The sequence below is a fragment of the Phacochoerus africanus genome, chromosome 7 (genome assembly GCF_016906955.1).
Source record: "Phacochoerus africanus isolate WHEZ1 chromosome 7, ROS_Pafr_v1, whole genome shotgun sequence".
Classification (NCBI taxonomy): Eukaryota; Metazoa; Chordata; class Mammalia; order Artiodactyla; family Suidae; genus Phacochoerus; species Phacochoerus africanus.
The window spans coordinates 24,959,103-24,979,792 of record NC_062550.1 but is presented as its reverse complement, the minus strand read 5'-3'; the positions used below and the strand labels follow the sequence as shown (position 1 = coordinate 24,979,792).

Below are 20,690 nucleotides of genomic sequence, written 5' to 3'. Positions count from 1 at the left end.
CTTGCCCCCTTTTCTCTCGCAGGTCCTAGACGGACGAAGAGTGTCTATGAGGAAAGGAGCTGTGCCTCGGAACTTTTCTCGGCATCCAGAGAACTGCTATATACGCAGCAGGCGCTCACTTAACGGTATCAGTGGCAGTAAAAGAGCCCACGGGCTCTTAGATTAAAGTCTTCCGCTTCTACTCGCTTCCTCCTCCTCCACTTCAGTCTATGAAATGGTGTACTCTCCCTTTAAGACTAAAATGGTGGCTTGCTGCGATCCACTCCACTTCCGGTGGGGAGGGGGGCGGGACCCCAGCCCGCTCACGCCGGAAGTGGTTTGCGTTTTCAAGATGGCGACTCCCTATGTAACTGACGAGACCGGCGGTGAGTGCGGGAGACGCGGAGCCGCTTCTCCCCGGGCTCTCGGGGCAGGGGTTCGGACTTGGAAAGGGGTCTGTGCCCCGCCCATCCCGGGGCCCCTCCTTTGCCCCGCCCTCCGGACCGCCTTCCCCATTCATTCTCTCCTACGGGGTGTCACCTGCGCCCCCTTCTGGTCTCGTGTTTGGGGGTCTCCGCTTCCGGTCATCCAAACCCAGGGGTCCTTCAGTGCTGGTCTTTGCTCCGGGACCCTCGTGGACCCTTAGCTTTTCTCCAGCAGTTGGAGTCTCTATATCTGCTTTGGGTTCTTCAGCCTTGGGGGGGCTCCTCCACTCTCAGTTCCCTCCAATTCCTGCTCTTCCCCTCTTCCCCTCCCCCATCTCAGTATGCCTGCTTTTTGCCCTATCCCAGTCCCGTTTTAATTCTTTTTCTGAAAGCTATGTCTATTGGAGCCCTCCTCATTGCTGCATAGTGCTTTTTCCACTCCCTCATCTTCATCGTTGGGTCATTCAAGTTCAGAGGTGTGAAGGGAAGTGGAACATATTAAAACTTTCAGCTAGAGTTTTCTCCTTGATGGCACCACCCTTCTGTACCTTCTCTGGTGATGGTGACTGGAGTTGAGGGATCTAAGGAGGAAGAAGGCAAACAAGAAAGTGTTTAGTGGCCTTTAGCAAGCCCTCGGACAAGTTTATAGAACCCACTATTCCTTATGCATAGAAAAGAATTTCCAGCCTGTCTGATTGAGATGCTTGTGTCTCCTGTGTATGTGAGGTTTACGTGTTGAAAACTGAGAATCAAGATTTTCATTTTGGTTGTGTCCCATCCTAATTTCCTCATCTTTAGAAAAATGTGCATAGTAATATTTACTCAGTGATGATCAGATAAGATAGTGTATGTGAAAGCGATTTATAAACTGCTGTATAAGGCAAGGTGTTAACTGGTTTTTGTCACCCTCATTGTGTATGTGTATTCTGTAGAAGTGATGGTGTGTGTGTGTGCTTTGGTACATGCAGTCTGTTTTAAAATGTACCTTTTATGCTTCTTGCTTTGATGTTTTCCATGTTACATCTCACCCACCTCTCCTATTGTATTTAATGACGACCCAAGTCTCTGCTATTTCTCTGCAACCTCACATTTCATAGTGATACGATCTCTTCTGCTCTCTACATAGTAGGTCCTTCTTCAACTAATTCCTTTCAATGTGTACTTTGAAGACATTACTCATTTTCTATTTTTTTGGCGGCACGCATGATACTAAGAAATTCCCAGGCCAAGGATTGAACCCGTGGGATGGTAGTGCCCCAAGCTGCTGCAGTGATAATGCCATATCCTCAACTTGCTTTGATGTGATAATCCCCCACTGCGTTTTTTTTTTTTTTTTGGTCTTTTTTGGCCACCTCGGGGCATACGTAGTACCCTCCTAGGCTAGGGATCTGATCCGAACCACAGTTGCTACCTGTGCCGAAGCAATGGTAACACTGGATCGTTTAACCCACTGTGCCTGGCCGGGGATTGAACCTGTGTCCTGGCACTGCAGAGACATCACCCATTTTGTTGCACCACATTGGGAACTCCATAACTCCCTTTTCTTTCTGATTTAATGAAAATCCAGATATCACATCTTGCCCTACCCTCCCACCAAGAGGTATCTTCTGTTATCTCTATGTGGAAAAGGAGAAGGAATCACACTGCTTTTTTATTTCCCTAATTCCAGCCCATTGATCTACCACTGTCACTGTAATTCTCATAGGTATTGCAATGCAGCTAGAGCATTTTCTCTAAAACCTCAGGGCCATCATCCACTGCCCACAAGGACCCAAAGGTGTTGTATCATATTTTTTTCTCCATTCTGTTTCTCAGTGTCACCACTTATTCTCAGTAACTGCAACATCTTTGGAATACTCTTATCTTTTTAGTTCCTCCGAATGAGACCATTGACTTTCCTTTGAATTTTCAAACCAGTTACACATCACAGTCACTACAATCTGGACCTACTACATAGGACCTCACCTACGACACTGCCTCCCCCTTCAGGTGCTCCTCCATCACTTATTTTAGCTTCTTTACCCAATCACCTTTATTACTTATACACCCACAGAATCGGCTTTTTTCCCCTCCTTAGGTTCTCTGGTGCTTGACATTTCCCATTTTGGTGAGTCCACCAGTATGTTCATGACGACTTTTTTTTTTTTTAATTTTATGGCCACACTTTTGATCTGTGGAAGTTCTCTGGCCAGGGATTGAAGCCGAATCACAGCTGCGACCTACACTGTGGTTGTTGGATCCTTTAACCCACTGTACCAGGCCAAGGCTCAAACCCACAGTGACCTGAGCCACTGTAGTGGTATTCTTAACCCACTGTGCCATGGCAGGAACTTCATGACTACTTTTGATGCTGCCCTGCTAGACCTATGTGACAAGTCACTATATCATCATTGCTTTCTTCATTCATTTTGATCTTCTGTACTAAGTCAGCACTTCTGTTACCTTGATCATCCTATCACCTGTTTTCTTGGCTTCTGCTTCTAGGCCCTAGTACATGGCTAGAGAAAAGACACAGATAGTACACCTTCAGTATAATATAACTTAATGTTAACTTCAGCCAAGATCACAGCTTCAATTCTTTCTCGATTTGCTTACATTCTGCCATGGCTATTTCCCCTGCTTTTCCCAGAATTCTGTTACCATCCCTTTTAATGCTTCTTGTGGCAAATGGCCTCACTTTCTATTTCATTGAGAAATCAAGGTGGTTTGTTATTTTTCTTTTTCTTTCTTCTTCTTCTTTTTTTTTTTTTTTTTGGCCACACTTGCGACATGTGGAAGTTCCCAGGCCAGTTATTGAATCCAAGAAGCAGCTGTGACCTATGCCATAGCTGTGGCAATGCTGGATCCTTAACCCACCGTGCTGGTCCAGGGATCAAACCCACTCCACTGCAAAGACAATGCTGGATACTTAATCTACTGCACCGTGGGAGCTCTGTTTCTGCTTCTTATCCTGTTCATAGCCTGGTTTCTTGAATGTCAGGTCTACACATAACTACTTCTATTTCCTCACTGTTTTTTTATTCCTTAGCGCTTTACAATGGTTTATTTCTAGCACCAGCCTCTCTCCTGAGTTGCCAATTCCCTTTTCTAATTGTTGGTGAGTAGCTTTCATTCTTGGATATACTGTTACACCTTAAATCCAGTCTGACCATAATCAGTATCAGTTTTTCCTCCCTTATTTCTGTTAAAGGCACCATTGTTCTAGCCAACCCAGGATCAATATATTGCACCATTTTTCTCTCTTTCTTTTTAAAAAATTTTTAATAGATTTTTTTAGAAGGATTTTAGATTTATAGAAAAATTGAGAAAATGATAACAGACAATTCCCATATATCTTACACTCAGTTTCCGCTATTAACATCTTACATTATATGGTGTCTTTATTGCAATTGATGAAACAATATTCATACATTGTTACTAACTAAGGTCCCTACATTATTCAGATTTTCTTAGTTTTACCTGATTTTTTTCTCTGTTCCAAGAGCCCATCCAGGATACCATATTACATTTAGTTCTCATATCTCCTTAAGCTCCTATCAGCTGTGAGTTTCTCAGACTTTATTTTTGATGATCTTGAGGGTTTTGAGAAGTATCGATCAAGCATTTTTACAGGATACCCCTCTATTGGAATTTGATGTATTCCTCATGGGCCTACATGAGTGTTGGCTTCTCATGGGGACAACCATAGAAGTTAAAGTGGGGAGTTCCTGTCGTGGCGCAGTGGTTAAGAATCCGACTAGGAACCATGAGGTTGCGGGTTTGGTCCCTGGCCTTGCTCAGTGGGTTAACGATCCCGCGTTGCCGTGAGCTGTGGTGTAGGTTGCAGACGCGGCTTGGATCCCGAGTTGGTGTGACTCTGACGTAGGCCGGTGGCTACAGCTCCAATTTGACTCCTAGCCTGGGAACCTCCATATGCTGCGGGAGCGGCCCAAGAAATACCAAAAAAAAAAAAAAAGAAGAAGAAGTTAAAGTGACATTTTCATCATATTAAATCAAGGATAATATTACAAAGTTTTTTTTTACTTTTGGTATTTACCATGATCTCCTTGTTGCGTTTGGTAGTGTTTAGAAGATTTCTCCACTGAAAAGTTACTCCCCTACCCCCTCCCAATCCTTTCTATTTTGTACTCTTCAGAAGAAAGTCACTATTCACAGCCCACACTTAAAGAGTGGGGAGTTATGGGAGTTCCCGTTGTGGCACAGTGGAAATGAACCTGATTAGTATCCATGAGGATTTGGGTTCGATCCCTGGCCTTGCTTAGTGTGGTGTAGGTCACAGACACGGCTCGGATCCTGGATCCTGAGTTGCTGTTGCTGCAGCTGTGGCTGCGATTCTACCCCTAGCCTGGGAACTTCCATATGCCGAGGGTGTGGCCCTAAAAAACAGAAAAAAAAAAAATAGTGGGGAGTTATGCTCCCCTCCCTAAGGATGAAGTATTTATATGTATCACTTGGAATTCTTTGCAAGAGATTTGTCTCTTCGACCCCATTTATTTATTCAGTCATTTATATCAGTATGAACTTTGGGTTATTTTATTTATTGTGTTGCTCAAGTGTTCCAGCTTTGGACACTGGGAGCTCTTTTAGTTGGCCCCATGTCCTGTTGACATACTTCCTTCAGTGTTAAGTTTGTTGTTGTTTTAGTTCTTACTTTCTGACATTACAGGATGGTCCAGGCTTACCTTATATATTTCCTGCCCCAGTCCTAGAATCAGCCATTTCTCCAAGGAGCCCTTGTTCCTTTTACTGAAGAATGATATGGGATCATCTAGATCATAGCACTAGGTATTTTGTTGCTATTAACAAAATTAACTAGAGTGTTGTTTTTGCATTGTTTTTTACCCACTCCATTTGTCCAAATATCATTCTTCTCTTCCTACTGCCATTACCTTTATCCCATCTTCAATACTTGTTAGTAATATGGCCTGGGAATTTTTTATTTTTTATGGCTGCACTCATGACACATGGAAGTTCCCAGGCCAGGGATCAAATCCAAGCCACAGCGCAGCCTATGCTGTAGTACAGCAATGCTGGATCCTTAACCCACTGCACCACAGCAGAAACTCCTAGCCTGGGGATTTTAAGCATAGGGAATCCAAACTATAGTTTCTTTATGAATGAAACAGGAATAGTGAATTCTGCAATGTAGTAATAGTGACTCCTACAACAATAATGTGAGAATTAAAATTTAAATGAAATAATGTACATACATGCCTGGGAGTTCCCTAGTGGTTCATTGTGTTAAGGATCTGGCATTGTCACTGCTGTGGCACAGGTTTGATCCCAGGCCCTGCAACTTCTGCATGCCTGCAGCCAAAAAAAAAAAAAAAAGTACCCGTCTGGCACATAAAAAGAAATGGTTCTCTGTATGTGCAAAATATCAAACAGAATACTTGGGTAAATCTTGGTGCCTGACAAAATTCTAGTTTCCTTTATTGTGCAAATATTGCTGTGACCTCCTAAATAGCTGTCCTGCCTCTATCTCTCTGTTCCAGTTCATTTGACACACTGTTACCAGATAACTACTCCTTAAGTACAATTTTAATTATGTAATTTTTGTTAAGTATAATTCATCCACCCAGAGCCCACTGTTAAATTTGGCATTTACCTTTCTGTGCATTTTAGAAATATTTTTGGGAGTTCCCATCGTGGCATATCGGAAACGAATCTGACTAGGAACCGTGAGGTAGTGGCCCTAGAAAAGGCAAAAAGACAAAAAAAAAATTTTAATTTTTTGAATCAGATGGTATATATAGTTTTATATGTTGCTTTTTTTTTTTTTTTTTTTTTTTTTTTTTTTTTTTTTGCTCTTTAGGGCTGCACCCACAGCACATGGAAGTTCCCAGGCTAGGGGTTGAATGGGAACTGTAGCCGCTGGCCTACAGCATAGCCACAGCAGTGCTGGATCCCAGCCGAGTCTCTGACTTATACCACAGCTCACAGCAACGCTGGATCCTTAACCCATTGGAATGAGGCCAGGAATTGAACCCACATCCTCATGGATACTAGTTGGATTCGTTTCCACTGAGCCACAAGGGGAACTCCCTGTGTGTTGCCTTTTCGTTTAACCTCATGACATAAATATTTTTCCTTGCTCTGAAAACTCTTTGTAAACATTTTTTAAAATACTATCAGAGTGTTTTATTGTTTGAGCATAGACCCTCTCTTACCTTTCTTCTGTTATTGGACTTGTAGATTATTTCCAGAATTTTTATTATAAGAACTCTATGAATATTTTTTGCACAAATTTTTGGGAGTTCCTGTTGTGTGGCTCAGCAGGTTAAGGACCTGTCATCTCTGTGAGAATGCTGGTTTGATCCCTGGCCTCACTCAGTGCATTAAGGATCTGGTGCTTGCAAGCTGTGGTGTGGGTTGCAGATGTGGCTTGGAGCTAGTGTTGCCATGGCTGTGGCACAGGCCGCAGCTGTAGCTCCACTTTGACTCCTGACCCAAGAATTTCCGTGTGCTGCAGGTACGACCATAAAAAGAAAAAAATTTTTTTGGTGTGCGTTTAGGGTTATTTTCTTAGGATAGATTTCCCATAAGTACAATTACAAGATTGGGGAGTACAGACTTTTATTTATTTGTAATTAATTATAAAATTAATTCATATTAACTGTAGACAACTTAGAAAATATTTTCCTAACTAGTATAAAAGTCACATGCATATTTGGTAATTCTAGAACTCAAAGGCAGCTACAGTTACATTTCCTTTTAGTTTTTATTTTTATGCACATATATAGCATATCTGTTTAACATAACTTGGGGAGTTCCCGTCATGGCTCAGTAGTAAGGAACCTGATTAGGATCCATGAAGATGGGAGTTCGATCCCTTGCCTTGCTCAGTGGGTTAAGGATCTGGTGTTGCCTTGGGCTGTGGTGTAGTCACAGATGCGGCTTGGATCTGATGTTGTGGAGGCTATCGTGTGGGCTGGCAGCTGTAGCTCTGATTGGACCCCTAGCCTGGGAACCTCCATATGCTGTGGATGCAGCCCTAAAAAAACAAAATAATAAATAAATAAGTAAATAAATAGAATAAGAAAACCCATAACTTGGATCATCCCAAATGGCTGTACTTCCCAAAATTTGTCCTCAGAACATTTAATTGTCCCGTGAAATGTGCTATAACATAAAAAGCTGAAATGAAAACAAGATTCCATGGAGTTCCCTTGTGGTCAAGAGGGTTAAGTATCTGGTGTCACTGCAGTGGCTGTTGTCACTGCTGTGGCGAGAGATCCCCAGCCTGGGAACTTCTGCATGTCGTGGGTGTGGTAAAAAAAAAATTAGGTTCCTGTGGTCAAATAACCACTGTAAACCACATTCTCATCTTAATATTCATGTGAGGAGTTCCCTTCATGGCTCAGTGGTTAATGAACCCAACTAGGAACCATGAGGATGTGGGTTTGATCCCTGGCCTCGCTCAGTGGGTTAGGGATGCAGCATTGCCGTGAGCTGGGATGTAAGTCACAGACACAGCTTGGATCTGGCATTGCTGTGGCTGTGTTGTAGGCCAGCAGCTGCAGCAGCCATTCAACCCCTAGCCTGGAAACTTCCACTTGCTGTGGGTGCGGCCCTAAAGAGAAAAGAAAAAAAAAATCATGTGAATAAGAACATAAGTCATTTTAGTCTTAATGTTTAACCCAGAATTTCCTAAACTTAATTAATAATTTTTTGGGGTAATCCTTTTTAATAGCTTATGGAAGTAATGTTTCATATAACTAAACCTTTGGGAAATGTTGCTAAGTGATAGGACTCCTTATACTTTCTTGCTGAGTTAGCCAGATTGCTTTCTAAATGGTTTTACCACTGACAATATATGAATATACTGGTTTCATCATTTCTTTGACTGCATTGGCATTCCCATCTTTAAAAATTCTGTTGTTTTGATAGGTGAAAATGATATTTTATTGTTTTAATTTGTATTTCCTTTGATTATTAGTGAGGTTGAAGTTTTTGGTATTTTTTTTTTTCGTTATCACGTAGTATACAACAGTGTAAAGAGCACGGCCTTTGAAATCCATAGCTTGCCTTCAAATTCTGTTGCAGTTTACTGACATTGTAACTTTGGGCAAGTTATTAAATTTCTCATTATCTGTGAAATGAATAATCCTTCATGGAATTGTGAAAATGAAGTAAGAAATGTATGTAAGCACTTGGCATGAAGCAAGCACTCAATAGCTGCTGTTATCATTTTGGAATTGACTATCCAATTTACATATGGACCATTTGCTCCTCTCTAATATCAGCACAAACTACTTTTCAGTACAGTATCATTACATACTATGTCTCTGCCCAAACCCTCCAGTGAAACTAGTCTGTATAGTATAAAACTGATGGAACAGCAGTGTGCTGATATGTAAGCTTCAGCATAAAAACTGAGTTAGGAGTTCCCTGGTGGCTCAGTGGGTTAAGGACCTGGTGTTGTCACTGCTGTGGCTCTGGTTACAGCTGTGGTGAGAATTCATCCCTGGCCCAGGAATTTTCACATGCTGTGTGTGGCCAGAAACAAAAATAAACAAAACAACCCCCCCACCAAAAAAGAGAACTCAGCTATATGTTGCCTTTATGATCTTGGGACATATCTTTAACCTCTTGAAGACTCTTGTTTCCTCAGCTGTAGATGATAATAGTGTGCTCTTGTCTTGATCCATTGAGGTAGTGTATGTAAAGTTCCTAGTATAATGTAGTCACTTATTAATAAATGTTCTTTCCTAATTGTTCTTAACATACTGTGTTTCACACTGGCATCACTTTGCTTCTTATTCCTCTTGGAATGCCCTTTTCCTTCCTTTCTCTGCAAAAATATGAGCCATAGATTTATTATTATTACTACTACTACTACTAGCTAGTCTTTAACGTCAAGTCCCTGAGATTTTCCTAATTTCCTGGCACTTCCCCTATCAAATGGGGTCTCATTAGTTACATATTTATTCTCTTGAAATCTCTTATATGTATGTTTCAAGGTCTCTTAGGGATACCCAAGACATATATATGAATATTGCAATGTTTATTTTAGGTTCTCTCTCTCTTTTTTCTTTTTTGCCATACCTGCAGCATGTGGAAGGTCCTGGGCCAGGGATTGAACCTGTGCCACAGCAGCCACCAGAGCCACAGTGGTGAAAACACAGGAGCCTTAACCCACTAAGCCATCAGTGAACTTCCTACATTTATATTTTTGTCTTATTCTGTATTTGCCTAACTTGCCCACCCTCCTCCTTACTTAAACTGTAAATTTTTTTAAAGTAGGGGACATTTTCCTGATCTTGATAATCCCTATAATCCTTGGTATAGTATTTTCTCATAGGAGGCTTTCAATAAATATTTATTGCATTTAATTAATTTGTAGTCTAGTTTCTGACCACTCTTTTCTGAGGCTGTATTCTTGAACATAATTAGGGATTTCCAAATTGCCAAAATCATTAACCTTTTTTCTACTCAGTTCTCCTTTTCCTTAATCTCTCTGTGGTATTTCTTGAAGTTTTATTGAAGTATAGTTAATTTACAAGTCGGTGATAATTTCTGCTATATCTCTGCAGTATTTAATACTGCTAATCACCTGCCCTTTACTTCAAACTTTTGGTTTCCATGGAATTGGACTGTCCAGGTCTGTCTTTTCTAGGATCATTTCCTGCTGTTGCTGACGCTTTTTCCTCCTTGACAAAAATAATCATGACTTTTTTCAGGGTCATTCCTCCAAATTGTATCCTTCCTTCTTATATTTCCTCTGTTTCTATGTTAGAAACCACATCTCAGTCTTAGAGTCATTGGCCCTAAGGTCATCCTCAGGCTCAGATCTGTGACGCAGATCTCCTTTCTTAACTTTGAACAGGTTGACAGTTACTTCCACCTAACCCCTTGGAGTTCTTTCAAGCCTTGCTGTGCTGTCTCTTCACCGTCTTCCTGCCACCCCTGAAAACAAGACCCTTTTCAGTTTAAAGAAACAGATTGAGGATTACACAACAGCAGATGGGAAACAATGAGGCTTAGAAAGTCCTTACAGTACCAGTCTCTAACCTCTGGTTTCTGACTCTCTGGAAGATGCAACGTGGAAATCGTAATATTTTGCCCGTGGTTTTTATTTTAGGGTTAGGAATCGGCAAACCTCTCCCTTCTTTTTGACTTGACTTTTGGGTATCATCAAGGCCAGAGAACACCACCAAGATAACATGCAGTAGATGCTCCACAAACAATGATAATGGGCCATTTGTATCTCTGAGGGCTTCCATTTAGGCTGGTCATTCAAGAAGTTTTTGCCCTATCTTTTCTCAGGTTCCATCTTTACTAGTGTTAAACCTTCAACTATAATCTCTGCAGTTTGCTTCAATGTATGTTTCTAGCATTGTCCTTTTTTCCTTAATTCCATAGAAAACACTGCCTACCTAGAATTGAATTATTTTCACAAAGTTTTCTTCTCCTTTGAACTTTGTTTATATCAGTAGTTTTTATTCTCCTCCAAATTGTCCACATTCAAAAGTGATATTGTAATTTATTTATTTGTATTCTTATTTATTACCTTTCCTCCTCATTAGAATGCATGCTCTAAGAAGGCAAGACCCTTGCTTGCTTTATTTAGTCGTTATTGTACCTCTAGCTCCTGTCACAGTGCCTGCCACAACAATAAGTACCCAATAAACATTTAAAATCCATGTGTGAACCATGTTACTACTATATACCTTACGTACCCACAGGTATGTTGTGAAAAATAAGAGAAAACATGTGAATGAAAAGCACCAGATTAAATCCACTGTAGCACTTTCAGGGATTTCCTCTCATTCAAATCTTGAAAGTCTTCAGATCCTGTTTGCTTATTTTTCATAATGAATTTCATTTTCTTTTCAACACCCATAGAGACCATTTAAATCAAGTCTTCTTACATTGTAGCTATTGCTTTTTTTTTTTTTTTTTTTTTTGCTTTTTAGGGCTGCACCCTCAGCATATGGAGGTTCCCAGCCTAGGGGTCCCATTGGAGCTACAGCTGCCAAGCCACATGCTAGATCTGAGCGTCTGCAACCTACACCACAGCTCACGGCAATGCCAGATCCTTAACCCGCTGAGTGAGGCCAGGGATTGAACCCACAACCTCATAGTTCCTCGTTGGATTCGTTTCTGCTGTGCCACAACGGGAACTCCACAGTTCTTGCTTTCTTATTTTTCCTACCTTTTAGTTTATGTTACACATTTTCAGGTTAATCTTCTTAAAGCAATGCTTTGAGCAGATCATCTGTACTCCCTTAATGGCCTTCACTGTTCACCCACATTCTGAAGTTTGAGTCCAAACTCAAGAGGAGATTGGATATCTTTCATATTCTGGACTAATTTACTAGTCTCTTTTCCCATTACATATGCCTTTTGCCCAAAATATACTGGATTCTTCCTATTCCCTAGTATGGTACTTAAATGTGTTTATTCATTAATTTGAATTAATTACAGTCTTCTATGGGCCAGGCCCTTTGCTTCAAAGATCAAAGTCCCTGCTCTCAGGCAAGCAATTATGTTAAACATTAAATCATGATAAAAGGCCAAAACAGGTGCTATGGATGCACAAAGGGCAACTTCTCAACTGGTTTGGGGTGCGGAGGTCAGAAGAGGCTTCATTGAGTTTATACTTGAACTTGACCTTTAAAGACCAGTAGGAATTAGGTAACAATCAAGAAAAGTTAATTCCACGCCAAAGGAAAGAAAAACAAAAGGCATAGAGAATAAAGACACAGGTGAGATTTGTGAATATTTCAGTGGCTGGAGCATTGAGGGTGTGAGTGACTGGGTGCTAGGGCCAGAGACTAGCAAGAGCTGAGTCTAGAAGGCCTTTGTGTGTGGTTCTATCTTCCTTGCAAATACTCTTGAGGGCAACAGGAATCCAGGAAGAATTTTAAATACCTCTACCCAACTAGTCTGATTTGTCCTTTTGTTTATGGTATCCTTTGAGCCTGAAATATTTCCCTTTTTCCTCTTTCCTCATAAGCACACTCATCCACCTCCACCTGTCTAAATCTTGCTCATCTTCCAAAGATTACAAAGATGTTCTGTCCTCCATAAAAATATTTATAAGTTACCTGGTCAAAAGTAATTTCACGCTCCTTTGTGTACCCATTCTCCAAGCCATTGATTCAAACTTAGGTTTGAACCCAAAATAAGATTTTGATTTGTCTTTTTTTTTTTTTTTTTTTTTTTTAGGGCCGCACCTGCAGCATATGGAGGTTCCCAGGCTAGGGTGGCTGTCAGGGTAGCTACCAGCCTACACCACAGCCACAGCAACGCAGGATCTGAGCTGCATCTGCGACCTACACCACAGCTTTTGGGCAATGCTGGATCCTTAACCCACTGAGCAAGGCCAGGAATTGAACCTGCATCCTCCTGGGTTCTTTAACCACTGAGCCACGACGGGAACTCCCAAAATAAGATTTTTAAAAACCTCCACTATAACAACATTAGTGGGAATTTTGTTTTTCTTTTTATGGCCACACCTGTGGCATATGGAAGTTCCAGGCTAGGAGTCAATTTGGAACTGCAGTTGCTGGCTACACCATAGTCAGAGCAACACCAAATCCGAGCTTCATCTGTGACCTATACCGCAGCTTGCAGCAATGCCGGATCCTTAACCTATTGAGCAAGGCCAGGGATCGAACCCACATCCTCATGGTCACTAGCTGGTTTCTTAACCTGCTGAGCTACAACAGGAACTCCTAATGGAATTTTTTTTTTTTTTTTTGGTCTTTTTAGGCCTGCACCTGTGGCATATGGAGATTCTCAGGCTAGGGGTCGAATCAGAGCTTCAGGTGCTGGCCTACACCACAGACACAGCCACAGCAACTCAGGATCCAAGCCACATCTTTGAGCTACACCACAGCTCACGGCAACACCGGACCCTTAACCCACTGAGCAAGGCCAGGGATTGAACCTGCATCCTCATGGACGCTAGTGAGATTCGTTTCCGTTGAGCCACGACGGGAACTCCCCTAATGGGAATTTTTTAAAGGAAAAATTATTTACAATCTAAATCACCAAACATAACATTTAATAACTGAAGTCTTGATGCATATATGATTTTTTATTATGTTTTACATTCTACTATATCATATTAATGATTCTAATTTATCAAAATAAGATAAATTTTGGCCATCCTGTGGCATATGGAGTTCCTGGGCCAGGGATCAGACCTGAGCTGCAGTTGCAACCAGGCTGCAGCTGTGGCAACACTGGATCTCCAACCTATCTTGCCGGGCTGGGGATCGAACCCACATCCTAGCGCTCCCAAGATGCTGCTAATCCTCTTGCACCACAATGGGAATTCCTGTCATTATTATTTTTAATGGCTATATTATAAACCATTCCTATATAACTGGATGTGAAGTTTGTTTTAATTTTTATCTATAGATAATACCATAATTTTCACACGATTAATCCCCCTTCTTTTTTCTGGTTTTGTTTTTTCCAATTGAACTATTTTCTTATGCTGAATTCTCAAGATTAGGATGACTAAAACATAGTGTTTTGAATTGTCTTTGACTTTAACCTCTTTACCCCTCCCCCAGTCAGTGAATTACCAAGCGTTGAATAATGTATATGGCATCATTCTCTTCCTTTCCATTCCCAGCCAGTACTGTCTCTCATGCCAGGATTATTGCAGTCTTTTTTTCCCTGACTGATTTACCCGGTCTCCACTGTTTTCCCTTAACAATTCATCTTTTCATCATGCCGGATTAATTGCCCTAAAACTCTGCTTTGGATAAAAGATTCTTTCATTTGATATTCATTGAATACTTGCAGTGTGCCAGATAGTAAACTCCTTAACTGGCATTTCAAGGTCTGAACATTCTCCCATTTACTTTATTATTATCATTATTATTGTTGTTTTGCTGGCCTATGCCACAGCCACATGGGATCTGAGCCTCGTCTGTGACCCATACCGCAACTTGCAGCAACACCGGACCCTTAACCCACTGAGCGAGGCCAGGAATCAAACCCGCATCCTCATGGATACTAGTTGGGTTACTGCTGAGCCACCACAGGAACTCCCTCCCATTTACTTTGCATCAGCCCTGATTCAGCCAGATTGGTTTAGTCACCATCTCCTGAACATTCCCTTCCCTGAAATTTTGTTTGACTATGATTCTGTTTAGACCCCAATCTGCTTCCCTTTTCATTTACCTTAGTTTGACTCTTCACAGCCTGGCTCTAGGCTCAGGCCTTCCAGAGCTTCCATGGAGCCTCTGTTTTTAATTCTTGACTTTTTATTCTTTGTCTTTAAACTGTCACAGCTTAGTAAACAGTATCCTCAGTGGCCCTCTTTTATTTATTTATTTATTTTTAATTTTTTGTCTTTTTAGGGCCACACCCATGCCATATGAAGGTTCCCAGATAAGGGGTCCAATCAGAACTGTAGCCACTGGCCTACACCACAACCACAGCAACACGGGATCTGAGCCGCGTCTGTGACCTACACCACAGCTCATGGCAACGGCAGATCCTTAACCCACTGAGTGAGACCAGGGATCAAACCTGCATCCCCTTGGATGCTAGTTGGGTTTTTTAACTGCTGAGCCGTTATGGGAATTCCAGTATCCCTCTTTTATTCACTAGATAAACTCCAAATTCCTTGACCTTGTTTTTAAGGCTTTCTAAGACCTGGGGCCATTTTTAATTTTCATCCTAGCTTCATGTTATTCCCCAACATGAGCTGTCTGATTCTCCTGGACTCCTCTGCTGTCTGTTTTCTACATACTCCAGGCCATCCCCACATCCAAACCTTTCTTGGCTTATGTTTGTTCTTTCCCACATCCCCTCAACCTGTCAAATCATATCCCTTTTTAAGTTTTAATTTATTAATGATTTTGCATTTTGAATAAAAGCCCAATTCATGTAATGATGTATAATCCATGTGGGAGGCTCTAGACTTTACTTTTTTTTGGCCACTCCCATGGTATACAGAAATTTCTGGGCCAGGGATTGAACCCTCACCAAAGCTATGATGACACTGAATCCTTAACTGCTAGGCTACCAGGGAGCTCCCGTTGATTTCTTTCCCTTTTTTTTTTTGGCCGCACCTGCGGCATGTAGAATTCCATGGCCAGGGATTGAACCCTGGCTTCAGTTGTGGCCTGTGCTACAGCTGCAACAATGTTGGATCCTTAATCTGCTGTGCCACAAGAGAACTTCCTAACTTCTTATTTTTAAAATATTTTTTACTTTATTTTTTCTTTCCTTTTTTTTGTTTTTGTTTTTTTTACAAAAGTGATACTTAAAAAAAGGAGAAGAAAAATAAGAATAGCACAAGATATAAATATATGTGTTTAAAAATATATATTGTTACATAGTTAATAAAATTATATATTATTGTTAATAAAAATATATATTATTAATAGTTAATAGGTTAGTAGTTTCTACTACCTCTTCTTCCCTGTTATTCCTCTTAAAGTAACCAGCATTAAAGTCTTTGTATCTTGGTGTGTGTCCTTCCACACTTTTCTTTGTTCCCATGCACGAACTGTATGGACCTCTAAGTGCTGCTTCTTGCCCAACAAGAATGGAAGCATACTGTACACCAGTGCCCCTCAAAATGTTGTCCAGGACCCTTGGGAATTCTCTAAGATCCTTTCCAGACGTCTGCCAGCATAGCTATTTTGGTAATATACTAAGACGTTATTTGCCTGTCTTACTGGGTTGACATTTGCATTGAGGGTACAAAGACAATGGTGGGTCAAACTGCTGGCCCCTTAGCACTACTCAAGGTGACTGGCACCAAACCGTACTAGTCATTGTGTCTTTCACTGCCACTTGCTTGCAGTAAATAATGCCACTTTCACAATATCCTTGATGATGCAATAAAAATGGTTAATAAAATCCTGGCCCTTTAATAACATCTTTTTATTTATCTATTATTTTCCCCAGCTTTATTGAAATGTGATTGACTTATAACTTTCTGTAAATTTAAGACGTACAATGTGATTATTTGATACACATATATTGCAAAAGGTTTACCACATAAAGTTAGTTAACACATCTTTTACCTCACATAATTACCGCTTCGTTGATTTACGGTGAGATCATTAAAACTCTACTCTCAAGAGTTTCCCGGTGGCTCAATGGGTTAAGGATCCAGTGTTGTCACTGCTGTGGCTCAGGTTGGATCCACATGCCGTGGGTGCGGCAGAAAAGAAAACAAACTAGCAAAAAACTCTAGTCTCATAGCAACTTTCAAATACACATTCCATTTTACTGACTATAATCACCACGTTATACCTTAAATCCCCAGAATTTGTTCATCTTATAACTAAAAATTACATTTTAGTGTTCTCTGTGAAATAAATGGGAAGTAAGCATAAAACACTGCTGTGCACTGAAGGGAGACGGTGTCTCAAGGAAAAGCGCTGGTGCAGTTGTCTGAATTGCAAGCTGAACAAGCTTCCTTTACCCCAAGTACCCCATTTTCACTTGAAAGAATCACTGACAAACTCTTCAGACCTGAGTATGTGATCGGCATTTTCCTAAAAACCAAAGACATGAGCCTGTCATTTCAAGGAAAACAACCAACAGTGTTTGTTGCCAATGATAAAATTCAGGCTTCAAGTGAAAATTTAAATTTTGAAAAACTTCTATCTGCTGCTATAAATGTGACAGCTTCACTGTGAAGACTTTTCTGGAATTCCATTGTGACCCAGCAGTAATGAACCCGACTAATATCCATGAGGACGTGGGTTTGATCCCTGGCTTTGCTCAGTGGGTTAAGGATCTGGTGTTGCTGTGAGCTGTGGTGTACGTCACAGACACGGCTCAGATCTCGAATTGCTGTGGCTGTGGCGTAGTCTGGCAGCTGCAGTCCGATTTGACCCTGGGAACTTCCATATACTGCAGGTGTGGCCAGGCTTGTCACTGCAGCAGCTGCGTGTCACTTCCACATGCTACAGGTGTGGCAAACAGCAACAACAACACACTTTTCTGATGAGATTAACAGACATGATTTTTAAAAAATACTGCATATTGAAATGCATAAGATTGCAAAATAAGAGTGTATGGGGGATTCCAAAATTACAAAGTTTGAGGATCTATACACATTATCCTGCAACTTGCTTTTTCACTTAGTATGTCATGAATACCATTCAAGGTCAGTGCATTTATATCTAACTTTTTTTTTTATCTTTTTTTGCCATTTCTTGGGCCACTCCTATGGCATATGGAGGTTCCCAGGCTAGAGGCTGAATCGGAGCTGTAGTCCCTGGCCTATGCCAGAGCCATAGCAATGCTGGATCCGAGCTGTGTGTAACCTACACCACAGCTCACAGTAACACCGGATCCTTAACCCACTGAGCAAGGCCAGGGATCGAACCCACAACCTCATCGTTCCTAGTCGGATTCGTTAACCACTGAGCCACGATGGGAACTCCCTTTTTTTGCCTTTTTTTTTTTTTTTTTTAAAGGGCTGCATCTGCAGCATGTGGAGGTTCCCAGGCTAGGGGTTGAATCAGAGCTACAGCTGCTGGCCTACCTCACAGTCACAGCAACTTGGGATCTGAGTCTGCAGTCTACACCACAGCTCATGGCAATGCTGGATACTTAACCCACTGAGCAAGGTCAGGGATCGATCCCACAGCCTCATGGTTCCTAGTCTGATTCATTTCCACTGCGCCACACAGAGGGACCTTCTGTATCTGACATTCTTTTTCATACCAGCTTGGTGTTCCAGGATGTAGATGACCCACATCTATTGATGGCTGTTCAAGTTGTCAGCTTTTTATTAATTTAAATAATGCAGCAACCTATTATAATTCAAACATCCTTTACACATAGCCTTGTGTGCTGGTACTTTTATATCTACAGTATAGATTCCCGGAACTTTGTTTTTCACCATCCACCTTAATAAAACTTCCCCTTCTCTACAACATCTCAGGTCAGTTTTCCTTCCTGTGATTCTTTTTTTTCATCCTTTTTAGCCTCTTAGTCATGTACTGTCTTTTTATGTCCCCATGCTGTTCTTGTGTTTTTTTAAACTTCCTCTGTGCCTGCCCTGTCTTGCCAACTAGATTATAAAAGTAGAAACTCCCGGAGGGCGGGGATAGTGTATTACACAGTGGATAGGCACTCAGTAAATAATGATGAGAGAGAGATAGAGGGTTGTTATGAGAAAAGAATGCTTTAATGGTTGCATTTAGTGGAAGGATGGTGCTGGGTGCATTCTTTCATCCTGGGATCTCTTTGAAAATTAGAGTAACTCTCCAACTTAATTCTCCCATTTCAGGCAAGTACATCGCCTCAACACAGCGACCTGACGGGACCTGGCGAAAGCAACGGAGGGTGAAAGAAGGCTATGTGCCCCAGGAGGAGGTCCCAGTGTGCGTGGTTAGGCGTGAGGAGGGGGTATTTAATGGGGTCCCAATAGCAAGAAAGAACATGTGTGCCTGCTTATGAGTTCAGGGAAGAATTTCCTAATCCCAGGATCCTAGGAAATGGAAGGAGGGGGCCGGGATTCAGGGATGAGTAAGGGATGAGTAACCAGGTGACTAGTCCTGTTCCTGTGGCCTCTGTTCAGCAGAACCTGTAAATAACATTGAGAAATCCAGAGCTTTTGGACCTAGGGATCCTGCAACCTGCAAAACAGAAGGAAGTTGGGGAGGGAACCGTAGGTAGAGGAAGGAAGCAAGAAGGAGAAAAGGCTAAAGTAATATGTAAAGGTTAAGAAAAAGCCTGGAAAAGTCTGATTCTTTGACACTGTTCTCCGCAGGTATGAGAACAAATATGTGAAATTTTTCAAGAGTAAACCAGAACTGCCCCCCGGGCTGAGCCCTGAGGCCACTGCTCCAGTCACCCCATCCAGGCCTGAAGGTGGTGAGCCAGGCCTCTCCAAGACAGCCAAACGCAACCTGAAGCGGAAGGAGAAGAGGCGGCAGCAGCAAGAGAAAGGGGAGGCGGAGACCTTGAGCCGGACTCTCGAGAAGGTGACCCTGGGAGAGACAGCCCAAGCCCCCAGTGCTCCACAGGCCTCCCGAGCAGTGCCTACAGCTGCCTCAGACCAGCCCGACTCAGCTGCCACCACCGAGAAGGCCAAGAAGATAAAGAACCTGAAGAAGAAGCTTCGGCAAGTGGAAGAGTTGCAGCAGCGGATCCAGGCTGGGGAAATCAGCCAGCCCAGCAAAGAGCAGCTGGAGAAGCTGGCTAGGAGGAGGGCGTTGGAGGAGGAGCTAGAGGACTTGGAGCTGGGCCTGTGAGGCCCTTGGGGAATAGGGGATGGACTGCAGAACAAACCATGGGGCTCTCTGGGGTCCTGGGGAAGGTGGGCAGCAGCAGTCAGGAGGGGGAGCGCCGTACTGGCTCACTTCCACCTCTCATGGCCCAACTCCGTCCTCCAGAGCCTAGCATCTCCCTCATTCCTTCCCTTTTCTTCCCAACTCCTATTTTTTTGGACTTTTCCCTCTCCTATTCCCAGTGTTTAAAATCTCAGTGACTACCCCAGGTACCTTTGCTGCTGATTTGGGTGTCTTGTTTAAAAGAAAATTGGGCGGGTGGGAATCTCTTGGAGAACGGAGGTTGAGGGTAGGGGGAGTACGCCCAAGTCTTGGAGTCTTGGTTCCTGTTCACAGTGTTTATGGGATATTTCCCCCTCCATCCCTCACCTCTTTTTTTCTCTTTTTTCTTTCTTTTTTTTTTAAAGAACAGAATAAACTCAAGTAGACATGTCTTGCTTTGCCTCTTCTTTTCACCTTCTTGTAGGTGTCTTATCCCCTTCAGTTTGGCACAGGAAGATAAGTTTCGGGAGTAACACTCCCTTTTTTTTTTGGCTACATGCACAGCACATGGAAGTTCCTGGGCCAGGGATCGAACCCTTGCCTCAGCAGTAACCAGAGTCACTGCAGAGACAATATAGGATTCTTAACCCACTGCACCACAGCAGGGAACTCCTTCCCCGTGATTTTAATTTTTTTATTTTTTTGTCTTTTTTCTTTTTTGTTGTTGTTGTTGTTGTTGCTATTTCTTGGGCCGCTCCCGCGGCATATGGAGGTTCCCAGGCTAGGGGTTGAATCGGAGCTGTAGCCACCGGCCTACGCCAGAGCCACAGCAACGCGGGATCCGAGCCGCGTCTGCAACCTACACCACAGCTCACGGCAACGCCGGATCGTCAACCCACTGAGCGAGGGCAGGGACCGAACCCGCAACCTCATGGTTCCTAGTCGGATTCGTTAACCACTGCGCCACGACGGGAACTCCCCCCGTGATTTTTAAAAATGATACGTATCACCAAATTAGCAACACTTTGACTTCTGTATGTTTGCTCAGACTTCAGTGAACAGAAATTAG

General features: G+C 42.2%; 1 protein-coding gene across 3 annotated transcripts; it reads left to right on the top strand.

The window, feature by feature from the left end:
* PYM1 (PYM homolog 1, exon junction complex associated factor) lies at nt 1–20,073 on the top strand. 3 transcript variants are annotated; one of them, XM_047786871.1, is made up of 3 exons: nt 1–125; nt 18,637–18,730; nt 19,120–20,073. In XM_047786871.1, exons 1-3 carry the CDS (start codon nt 47–49, stop codon nt 19,601–19,603), a joined length of 657 nt encoding a protein of 218 aa, XP_047642827.1. In that variant the 5' UTR covers nt 1–46; the 3' UTR covers nt 19,604–20,073. The 3 variants fall into 3 exon arrangements, with proteins under 3 accessions (XP_047642827.1, XP_047642825.1, XP_047642826.1); XM_047786869.1 differs by lacking the exon at nt 1–125 and adding an exon at nt 214–365; XM_047786870.1 differs by lacking the exon at nt 1–125 and adding an exon at nt 15,798–16,027.
* Nucleotides 20,074–20,690: the final 617 nt, after the last annotated feature.